Genomic DNA, 11,630 nt, shown 5'->3' on the forward strand with positions numbered 1-11,630 from the left:
GCCTGCCAGGGGAGCCCCATCAGCCCCTGTCACCTCACCCCGTCGCAGCAGCCTCCCAAACTGCAGCCTTGCCCAACAGAGGAGCTGACACGGGGCAACCAGGACTCACCCCCCTCTCCCACATGGAGAAACTGAGGCACAGAAGGTGAGCAAGGCAGGGACACCACAGCTCCTCTCCCTCCCTCTTCTCCATACCTTGATGGCAGCAAGACCCTTGTTAATCCATTTCCATGGCACGGTGGCTCCACTCCTGGCAGCCCCCCAGTCCCGGGGAGTGGGTGCCTGCAGCCAGGGCCCTTCAGTGTCCCCCGCCCCCACAGGAGCCCTTCGGCTCTGCCCTGCTGCCCGCCACCGATCTAACCGCAGCCACGCTGCTGTCTCTGCTGCCAACCCCTGCACAAGGAAGAGTCAGCCCACGATCAGCTGATAGGAGCAAACACTCACATTATTAAACACTTCTGCCCGCTACCAGTCTGGGCAACCCTGCAAAGGTCCCCTCTGGAGCAGAGATCTCAGCCAAACCAGTATGTCCCAGTCCAGCCAGCATGTGGTCCCCGCCACGCTGGGTTGAAGACTCCCCTGCCAGCCCCATTGAGCATCTGCCTCCCAGCCCCAGGCTGGCTCAAGAGTGTCCCCAGGCTCTGGGCAGCATCCAAAACCTGCAATTCCCTTCTGCTTGGAAACGGTGATGCGAGGCACAAGAGAGCCTGCAGAAATACCAGGAAACTTCCACAAAAGAGAGCAAAGCTGGCAAAAGGGGCTCCTGACTGTCTCACTGGATTTTTCTAGCTGTGTATGCTCTTCCTGCAGTTTGAAGAGAGGCTGGAAACATGGCCTGGACAACCAAAAGGATGGGGCAAAGTCAGCTCCCAGGTGAGGAAGGCTTTCACCCTCTTCCTTGTGGGAACCACTCTGCCTCCATCCCTTGGGTCCCAGCCCCAGCACGCAGGGAGGCCAGCAAGCTAGCTGCGGGCAGGGGGAAGCCATCCACGTTGACTTTGGCAATGCGTTTGTCTACACTGTCTTAGCAATTTCATGTCCACAGATTAAATAACATATCCCCAGCTTTGAGACAGGAAAGACGGCTTTGCAGCAAAAGCCCCAGCCCCCTCTCCGCTGGGCTGTGCCACTGCCTCTGCCACTGTTCCTGGGCACCTCACCTGGCCTGTGGCATGGCCACCATCACCTTGACTGGCAGGGAGGGAGGGCTGGGGGATCCCAGGGATGTTGGAGGACCACAAGGGCATCCCAGGCTGAGGGATTTTGGCTGGGGGGGCGGTGCTTGCAGCAATGGGACAGGCACAAGTGACCCCCCCACAGTCTCTAAGCAGAGATCAGCCTCAACTGGTAGCACTTACCAAAGCATCTACCTGCTTCGTGATGCTCTCCCCCGGTGATGGCTGCAGACAGGCAATCAGAAGGAAGGGGAAGGTGAGAAAAAGGCAAGCGAGACAGAAGGAGAAAAATAGTGAGAGAGAAACACACACACATAGCAGGGACCGGGGTCAAAAGTTTCCCCCTGACTATTTCTGGCCCTTCCTAGGAAATGCGCCACAGTCCCGTTTCCTTCCCTGCCTGCCAACATGTCCACTCTTCCTAAAGGTCAGGAATCCCTCGAAACCCAAGCACAGAGGCGGGGCAATGCTTGGGTACCAAGGATGCTGCAGTCCTGCCTCCCAGCAGTCAACCCCCAAACTGGACTGCTGCTGTAGATGGGGAGTGCTTGGCCAAACCTTGCACCCACCCTATGACAGGCACCTGGTGCCCCCAACACCTCTGGGATCCCATATGGATCCTCCATGGTCAGACCTCACAGCCAGGAGGTAAACAACGGGGCGAGCCCAGCACAGCCCCACACCCAGCCTGGCCACCAGCCACCAGCAAGCCCAGCTCCCAGAGAAAAACCTGACGCCACAGGGCCAGTGAAGGACCCCAGTGGGAGCGGAGTGGGGATTCAAGATGCTCCAAAAAGGGGCAAATTTGGTGACATGCCACTGGAGTCCACGGAGAGCTTTGAAATGGGGTTGGGGACAGGAATTAACTTCCTGGGGTAGGAAGAGTGTCCGGACCCCAAATATAGGGAGCAGGGGACTGATGTCTCTGCCGAGGGACAGCTGGTTGGGATCCCTGGGGGTGGCATGGCAAAGGGACCCAGTTGGGTGGCCTTTGGGGGTCTTGAGACCAGGGGGACTGATGGGACCCCCGAGACTGGGCTGCTCCGGTCCTGGCAGCAAGGCCAGGCCTGCCATTTCCAGCCATAGGACAGGGCAAACCCCTTTCAATTTCCTCCTAAAGCCGCAGTAACGGTCCCAGCTCTAAATCAACACGTTTTTGCTGGTGATAAGTGCCCGAGGAGGCTGGCAGGGGTGGGGGGTGCAGGCAGAGATTAAACTTGGGGCAGATAACCACTGCGGGGCCCTGGGGCGGGCAGCACACGCTGCTCTCACCCCATCCCCTCGCTCGCTCAGGCTCATGCACTGCCCCCATGAGCTAGCAGGGGGCCGTCCCCTAAACCCACTTTATAGGTGAGACCCCTGCCCGGCTATGGGGTGCCCAGCCCAGGGCTCCTGTATAGGGCACAGCCACCCCAGCACTGCCAGGCTGCCAAACCCAGAGCTGGAAACCTGCCAGGGCCTCCTCTCCCCAGCGCCTGCCCCAGCAAGCCTTGGCACACGTCTGGAGCAAGAAGGAAAGGCAGCTGCGCTGGCCCCGGGCAATGCCAGCCTCCCTGCCACCACGTGCCCACTCTGCCCACTGCCATGGGCACAGCCAGGCTGGGGATGGGGCAGCAGGGCTGCTCTGCTGGCAAGATGCTGTCTGGTGGCCACCGCTGTGCCACGCTTCCCAAACCTCTGCCCCGAGCATGGTCCTGCTCCCAGTGCCATCCCAGTGCCCTGCCATGCCCAGAGCCCTGCTGTGGCCCAGCTGGAGCAGCACAGCAAGAGAGCAGGGCTGCCCACCCAGCACCCCTGTGCCCAGCCTCCCCAGGATGGCGTGAACAGAGATGGGGCACCCAGCTGTTTTCCCAGTATCCAGAGAGGACAGGGAGGACAGGGTGGGCAGGGCTGTGCATCGCCCTGGCCCCAGCTGTTCATTAAAGGTCCCCAGGTGGGACAAAAGAAGAGGGTGACAACAACAAGGGCTGCAAATGCACAGCCTTGAGCCAAAGGCACATCTGGTAGAGTCATCTCCGGGCGTGCAAGAAACCGCCCCAGCTTTGGCCAGGGAGGGGAAGCCCTTGGCGCCGGGGGACCCCAGCACCCAGGCTGGTCACGTCCCACCTGCCTGTCCCTCCCAGCAGCCCTGCAAGCCCCTCTTTCTTGAAAGCTCCAGCTCCAGAAATCCTGTGATGGCTGAGCTGCCCCAACTCATGCTGCTCAGACATGGGATGCCCTGCAGCCAGCCATGCTGGGGGGGCACAGCACCAAAATGGAGAGTGCCATTGTCCCCAGCACAGGACCCCTGTGGTTTTGGGGGAAGAGGACTAAAACCCTGAAGCCCCCAGGCAGAGAAAGCCCCACATCCAGTAGAGAACAGGGTGTCTGGTCCCACCCAGTGCACTCAGAGCCCTGCCTGACACCCATGGCTCACGGCGAGGGCTCACTTACCAGCTCATAGTTGACAGCAGGGGAGCAGGGGGTCACAGCCTGCAAGAAAGCAGAAGAGGGCCAGGATTAGTCTCTGCAGCCCCCAGGCCAGCAAGGGGCATGGGAAGGGGCTGGGTTGCCACATCCACACCCCTACCACGAGCAAACCCAGTGCCCACCCAAGGGAGTGACAGGGGCACTCGTGACCCGTGGCCCTGCCACCTCTGGGCAGGAACACGGGCAGCATCCCAAGGTCAAGGCTGGGCTCCCTGGTAACAGGAGCGGGCTCAGGGCCATGGCGGCCGTGTCATTCAGACTCAGCCAGGGATCCCGGGCAGCCCCAGCCCTGGGTGGGCACAGCGGGCACGGCACGGGGCAGCTGCCTGGTGCCAAGAGCAGCTCCTGGAACAAACCCCAGCCCGGCCTCGTGAGCGCTCCTGCAGCCGCCAGCTGAACAGCCCAGCTATTGTTACCTTAATTACCAGCGGCAATTACTGACAATTAACCTTGGGTTTTGTGTGCACCCCAGTCCGCCCGGGAAGCAGCAGCACGCCAGGGTGGGAGAGGCAGCGCCCTGTTTGCTGGTGCCGGGGGCAGCAGGAACAGCCGCCCCAACCCCACACTGGCCCAGAGATGCCGGCAGTAGCAGGAGGGTGTGATTCAGGGCACTCTGTCCCCTCCAAATGCCCCCCGTGTCCCCAGGACCAGTGATCCCCAGCCAGCCATCTCCTGCCTGGTCCCAGAACTGAGCCAACATACCAAAAACAACTCAAGGCTTGGTCCTCCACCATGGCAGCACAGGGACACCTCCCCATGCTGCTCAAGACTCCCCTGCCCTGGGCTATAAAAAGCAGGATTTGTCCCAAGCACCCCACTCGGAGCACCTGGGTCCCACCCCATCCTGGTCCTCACAGGGTGATGCCCAGTGCCTGCCCCCTCCCCAGCCACCGGCCAGTTCCCATCCTGCCTCCCTGTTTTCTTCAGGGATTGTTGTTGTTCCTCCTCCCGCTCCCTTCCCCTGCACATTATTATTATGATTTTATTCTAATGCAGAAATGCTTCCATAAAAGGCCCCTTTCCCTGCCCCGCGGCGCTGGCCCTGCGCCAGCCTCCCTGGAATGTTCTCCGGCAGTGAGCCGCTACGGACGGGGCCAGCAAGGGCCGTGCAGTACTATGCTGCACCGTGCCCTGCACACCACCACGCTCCTCCCCATGGGATGCTCAACTGAGGGCCCCCAGCCCCCACTCAACCCCCACTCCCGACGCCAGTGACAGAGGGAGATGTGCAGCTCCCCCACCATGGGACACGCCAGTCCCACAGACAGGTAGGGTCCATACCCAGCCCTCCTCTGCAGTCGGCACCTGGAGGTTTGCAGGCTATGAAAGCTCCTTCAGCTGGAGAAAGGAGAAAACCGGGGTGCCTGTGGTTGCATCTCCCTGTCCTAGTAGATTCTCTGATGTCTAACGTGGGCTTGTGCTCACCCAGTACTGCTCCTCCCATCCACAGGAGACACCATCCCAGGCTGTATGGCACTCTCTCATCCCAGAAAAGCAGTTTTACAAGGACTGCAGGCACATAACACTGTTTTCAGCTTCCATCCCTCTCTCAACTTTGGCTCACACACACACTGGGTTCAAGAAGAAGAGGGAAGAACCCTGCCTCAGGCAACAGACTCCTTCCTAGGGAAGCTGAGCCCCTGACTCAGGGGTGCGGGAACATCCCTTCTGCCCCATGGGACTGGTGAGAGCTTCACCCCACACAGGACTGTGACAACCCCCAGGGCTGCCGCCACTTCCGTCCTCAGGGACCCCCACGTTCCCCAGTGCAGGGAGGGGTGGGAAAGTAAGCGGGACCTGCACACCCCTGGTCCAGGCTTTGCTTCACCACGGCAGACACAGCAGCCTTTCTTCTCCCCCCCACACCGGTGTTTGCATTCCTGACGCCAAGCTCCCACTGCCACGACCCTGCTGCCCGGCAGCCCTGCCCAGGAATGTGAGGAACGAGGCGCAGCAGGGCTGCCGCCCACCCTACCAGCCCCCCACGGCCCCCTGCCCGCCCACCCGGCCCCCCAGGTTGCAGCCCCATCCTTCCCAGCAGCCACATCCTGCAAACCGCTGCCTTGAGACCCGGGTTTTGCCAAGCAGCAACATCAGTTTCCCAGGAAACAAGGTTCCATGGCCACAAGTGGTGGGGACTCTCTGATGTCTCCTAAAGGGTTGGGCACTCCCAGCAGTCTTCCCCTGGAAAGCAGTGATGGGCTTGCTCTCTTACAGCGAGCTGTCACCATACCTAGAGAAACTCGATACCCTCGAGATGTCCAAGCCCAGAAGTAAACACCTGGCTGGCAAACCCTTGCTGGCTGGCAAACTCCTGACAGCCCCTGACCACACTGCCCCAGGGCAGAGTAGCGCATGGGAGCCCTCCTCCACTAAAGCCTACCAGCTGCAGCTCAGGGACCAGCCTCTGCAGCCCAGGTCCCCTCCGGGACTTCAGCACCAGTTCACAAGCACTGAGCAAGGCCAGAAGAATGCAAACATCCACCACATACTGGGAATGAGACACCCCAGAGCCTTCTTCTCTTGCATCTCCCCACCTCCTAAAGCCTTCCTCTCCCTCCTCCTCCCTCAGCAAAACAAACCCTGCAGCTGCGGAGGTGCTCAGGGGCATCATCAGGTCCTGCTCCAGCCAGAGCTTCCCCGCGGGTTGTAGCCCCAGCCCATGGGATGCCAGCGGGGCTGGGGGGAGACAAACCTCCATGGAGGGGCCCTTCAGTTCAGCAGCGGGCTGGGTCGGCACAGAGCTGGGCACAGGGTGGGCTGGGGGAACGCAGGGGTCCCCCCAGCCAGGCTGCCGGAGCCGGGCGAGTGCTGGCCCACAGCCCACAGCATGGCCTGCCCGGCTGCCGGTGGACGACGCGGGCCCACCTCTGACGCATATCCCTTCCTTTTGGTGGTGTTTTTTTGTTTTTCCCTTCCCCAGGAGCTCCGATAAACATTCCCGAGCCGGCCAATATCCGGGCCAGTGCTGACCCTTACGATGCCGGGAACAGACGCAGCATTAGCCACCCTGGCGCTCCCACGGACCCCAGGCACGCCTGCTTCCCATAGCCAGGCACTGAGAGGCCAGCAAGCCAGCCCAGCTGGCGCGGTCAGAGTCAGAGACTTGCTGCCAAAAGGGACACCCCCAGCATCCTGGACCCCTGGCACCAAGCCCACATCAGGCAGGCACAGCCCTCCTGGCCTCCCTACCCAGAAGGGATTTGGACCCCAAAAGAGGGGAGGAAGGCACCCTCCTCTCTCCAGCCCCCAGGGAGGGGGTCCCCTACCCAAACCACCCTGCAGGATGGAAACGTGGCTGTGAAAGAGGATGGTGACTCAGTGGCCAGATTGGCATCCTGCAGGATGACTCTGGGGTGGCATTGATACCAGCCCAGCCCACGTCACCCCACGGGGAACCTCATGGGGTCCCACATCACCCCATGAAGGACCTCTTCCTCCCTAGCAAGGTCACCTGAACTTTGTGTCATCCACATCCCAGCCAAGGCTACGCATCACCTCCCCACGCACCCCACGGCTCTGCTCACCCTGAGACCCTGCCCCAGGCAGGGAGGGGGTCTCAAGGACAGCCATAGGCCACAGCAACCTCTCAGCTGGCCCCAGAGCCCTTCCCCTGCCTGCCAGCCCCTCCAGCCCTGCTGCAGCCACCAAGTCCTGCCAAACCCCTTCTTAGCCATGATGTGGGGCAGAGCAGGAGCCCTGCTCTGGCACCCCACAGTAGAAAGCACTTTAAAGGGACTTGTTTCGGCCAGCAAGTTGGGGACACCAGGGAAGGTTTTCCCCTCTCCAGCACCCCTGTTTGCCCCTTCCTGGTGGGACCAGCTGCAGCATCCTTCCCCACAGCTAACTATAAGGGACTACAGGGTTCAGGCTCAGAGAGAGCCCCTCCAGCCACCCCCCGCCCAGCACAGGGGGCAGGTCCCCCCTGACCAACACCACGTGCTGCCTGCTCCTGCCCTCAGATTTCTCACAGCTCTAGTAAATCTGTTTATGCAACAAGTCCCCGGCAGGAGGACAGCATGTTTCCATCCACACCCTCTCCCCCCTTGCCCCAGCTCCACCCTGCCCAGCACAGCCCGAGCATGCAAAGCACGGGGCAGCCACATAGAGCCCCAGCCCCCTGGCACGGGGGTCCTGGGGAGCAGGCAGCACCCCTGCACCATGCAGCCCCTCTCTGCCCCCACCAGTGCACAGGGGTTCTGCTGCTTTTGAGGGTTCTCCTCTCAGGCGGGGGTAACTGGCGGCTGTGCCGAAGGGCAGGGGAGCGGCTTGGCCAGCAGCTCGGCCAGCAGCTCAGGGTGAGTCAGGCTAGGCTGATGCCGGGGCACAGAGGTCTTGCCACTCCCAGGCTTCCCTCTGAGCATCCCCAGCCCGCCTCGCAGCTGGGCCAGGGACTGTCACCGTGCCATCCCCTCTGTGCCAGGATGCTGGGAAGCACCCAAGCCAAGGCAGAGGCCACCAGGCTGCCACATCCCTGCATTGCCCAAGAGATGCTGATGGTACCTGGGGAGGGTACTGCACAGCAAAGAGCCACCACCATGGCAGGGATGTCCCCCAAGCTGTGACAGACCCCATCCCCTCTGTCTCCCCATGTGTGTGTGTGTCCCCCGTCCCTGGTATGTCCCCAGGGAGCCGCCTCATGGCCCGTCCCCGCCAGGAAGGCGGCAGCAGAGACAGGACAGAGGTTACCTGGTGCGCCCAGCCCTGCAGATCAGGGCTGAGATACCATGGGGGACACCAGCCACCCCACCCTGCCCTGGGGGCCACCACTGGCACCTTGATGCACCCCGGGATCCACAGCATAGCCAGAAGGGTGAGGGCCCCCAGCAGCCCACAGCTGGCCAGGCCAGCAGCCCCGGCACTGGGACACAGCACAGGACAGCAAAGGCAATGCGCAGGGAAGTTCCAAGGGGTTGCAATGGAGGCAGCAGCACCAAAATAACCTTGGTTTCAACCCAAATAAGGGCAGGTCCCAGCTCCAGGGGAGTTTGAGCAATCAGCCCCAAGACTGCCAAGTGCCTACTAGGGGAAGGGGGAGAAGACAGCATCCCTGGGCCTGTTTAGGGGGAAAAGGAGTTTCGGGGCTCAGGAAGGGGACAGAGGTGCCACCACACACCCAGTACAGGGGCTGGCCCGCTCTGCCAGTGAGCACTGGCTCGGCACGGGGCCGGCCACAGGCAAGGATGTGCTGTGCTCCAGTGCCTAAAAAAGGCAACATCTGCAGGCAGCGGGTCTGGATCCAGCCCCATGGGCCAGCGCCTGCCTGGCACTGGCCCCACAGCCCTGGCCATGCCCTGCCACCGGCACCCACCCATGGCTGCTGCGACCCCACAGTGGGGACACCCCTCACCCTGGTCCCACAGGGACCCCACAACCACCCTGCTCCCAGGGAGCACACGGGGTCACGGTACCCTGCCTGCCCCAGAGAGGGCACGGGGGTCCCCCTGCCCCAAATAGGCCGTTGGCCAGGGAGCATCTTCTGCCTCAGGGATTGGCTGGGAGCAGAGTGACACTGGGATTGGCTGGGACAGGGTCTGCTGCAGGGGGCTTCACCGGGATTGGTCCATGCCCAGGTTCTTACATGTGATTGGTCAGCGCATGGATTCTCACACAGGACTGGCCAGCACATGGGTTCTTAAATGTGATTAATCAGTGCATAGATTCTCCCATGGGATTGGTCAATACATGGATTCTGACACGGGATTGGTCAGAGCACTGATTCTCACGCAGGATTGGTCAGAGCAGCGATCCCAGCACAGGATTGGCCAGGGCACAGATTCTCCTATGGGAGACTGGTCAGTAAATGGATTCCGACCTGGGCTGGCTGGCACAGGGCTGGCGAGCGGGCAGGCTGGCTGCGCCCGGTGGGAGCCCTGTGCGGGACCCTGCCCCACAGGCCCCCTCTGCCCTTGGCCATGCTGGGGGGCGCCAGGCGAGCCCCATCCCTGAGAGCAGAGGCTCTGCCGCAGGCTCTGGGCTGCCCCAGGGCATCGGGTCACTCACAGTGCCCATGGGGCTGTGACTCATCTCCTGTGTGGTCAAGGCACCAGAACAAGCCCTGGCTGCCCCAGGGGGTGTGTGCCCCCCAGCACTGAAACTGGGGGCTCCCCTCATGGGGGAAAGCCCTGAACAGATGGAGACTGGGGTCAGTGCTGTGTCCCCACCCCATGGGACGGAGCTGGATCTGCTGCAGTGAAAGTGAACTGCTGAGCAGCACCCCCAAAAACAGTGTCCCCCATCTGTCAGGGGGAACAGCACAGAACAGAAGGGGGAAGCAGAGACAGAGCTGTGGGGCTGCTCTCCCTGCCCCCCAACACCCAGCGGGGCGGCTCCCGCACTGACCCAGGGCTGCCGGCACTGTGATGGGATGCACTGGAGATGGGCTGTACGAGGCTGGGCACGGGACAGTGGCAAAGCAAGCAGGAGGGTGGCCCAGGGCAGGGCACAGCTCTGCTCCACAGGCCCCCCAAAACAGGTCAGGGTGCAAACAGACCTCTTGGCTTGGGACCCCAAAAGGGGGGGACAGGGAGTGGCACAGCCCCAAGGCGCAGTGCCCAGCCTGGGGGGAAGCAGCAGCCCCGCGGGGCAGCAGGAGCCCTGCCCTTCCTGAAACAGCGGCCAGCGGCACTGCTAACAGAGAAGCTTCATTAGAGAAGGCATGGGCTGGGGGCTCATTTTCTCCTGACCCGCTTTCCTCGGGGGTGTCACCCCCAGGGATGGCTTCGGACTGCAGGCAGGATGCACGCAGCCCTCCCAGTGCCACCATGCTGTAGGGACAGGGGTGCCTGCTTGGGGGCCCCCCAGCATCACCGAACTCCTCACGCAGCAGATGCCACCCCCAGCACTGTCCGAGGACCCGGGGCGGTACTGCCACTGTCACCCCCTTGTCCCTGCCTGCTGCCCGCCAGCACCCACACCGGGGTCACCAGTCCCGCACCGGTGGCTGACCCCGACGCCGAGCGGGATCAGGCGCCCCGGGAACGGAGCAGTTCCCTTTTTTTTCTTGTTTTCCCCTTAAAACCAAGAGGGCTGATGCCTCGCTTGGCCGTTTCCTCTCCCAGGAGCACAGCCCAAAAACATCTGCGCCGGGACCTGCCCTGCCGGATTTAACCCTCTGCGGACCCAGCGGCGCGGAGGGGCCGTGGGTCCCTGCCCGGGGGGGGGCTGGCACCCGCCGGGGCTGCCGGACTCCTCGCCACTCATTAACCCGGGGTTTAACCATTGCCGGTCCCGCGGCGGGACAGGGGAGGGGGGTTAACCCATGTGCTGCCACAGCTCCCAGCCAAGGGACTGCCCCTCCCGTGTCCCCCGCCCCGGGGTGACAGGCACCCGCCCGGCATCGCCCACCCGACCGCGGGGCGGGAGCGGGGTGCCGGGGCAGGACCCCGCTTTCCCGCGCAGCCCCCGCTCCCCAGGGACAGGTCCCTACGCACTTCGGAGGGGACGCAAACCCCAGCGGCTGTGTTCTGCCCCCCCCCCTTCCCGGGGCACCCTGCGGGTCACCGCCCCGGCGAGGCGGGGAGGTGGGCACGGGGGTCACGGCCCCCCGGCGCCGCTCCCAGCCGGCAGCAAGCCGGCCCTCACCCCCTCCCCAAATCCTCCTCCCTGCGAGCACCGCATTGTCCCCCCCCAAGCCCCCCCCGTACCGCCAGACCCCCTCTGGGGACAGACAACTGGGGACCCCCCAACACGGGGGGGGCAGCACTCCCCCAGCCACGCAGCACCCCATCACCGCTCGGATGTCACGCGTGGCCCCCGCCCCCTGATGAGATGCCACCCCTCGCAGCACCCCCCTGCGCGGGGGGGGCTGCGAACCCCCGTGCCCTCGCAGCCTGCCCGTACCTGGTTCATGACGCTCCCGAAATCCATCCGGGGTCTCGCCTGCCTACATCCGAAAGGGACGGCAGCGCAGCCTCACCTGGCCCCGGGGGCGCGGGGGGCGGCCGGGGGCGGCCAGAGGGGCCGGGGGGGGGCAGGCGGGAGCCC

The 11,630-nt window shown here is 63.2% G+C and overlaps 1 protein-coding gene across 4 annotated transcripts in view; it reads right to left on the reverse strand.

Moving 5' to 3' along the window:
* TNS1 (tensin 1) overlaps positions 1–11,630 on the reverse strand; it is a 54,955-nt gene extending 43,325 nt beyond the window's left edge. Inside the window, exons 1-3 of one of the 4 annotated variants that reach the window (XM_040603578.1) lie at positions 11,487–11,630; positions 3,609–3,647; positions 1,359–1,400 (exon numbers count right to left, since the gene is read on the reverse strand). In XM_040603578.1, the coding sequence (XP_040459512.1) occupies positions 1,359–1,400; positions 3,609–3,647; positions 11,487–11,513 (108 nt within the window). In that variant the 5' untranslated portion in view covers positions 11,514–11,630. The remainder of the gene's footprint in view (positions 1–1,358; positions 1,401–3,608; positions 3,648–11,486) is intronic. The other 3 variants (XM_040603579.1, XM_040603581.1, XM_040603580.1) reach the window with 3 other exon arrangements.

The sequence above is a fragment of the Falco naumanni genome, chromosome 8 (assembly GCF_017639655.2).
Source record: "Falco naumanni isolate bFalNau1 chromosome 8, bFalNau1.pat, whole genome shotgun sequence".
In the NCBI taxonomy this organism is placed as follows: domain Eukaryota; kingdom Metazoa; phylum Chordata; class Aves; order Falconiformes; family Falconidae; genus Falco; species Falco naumanni.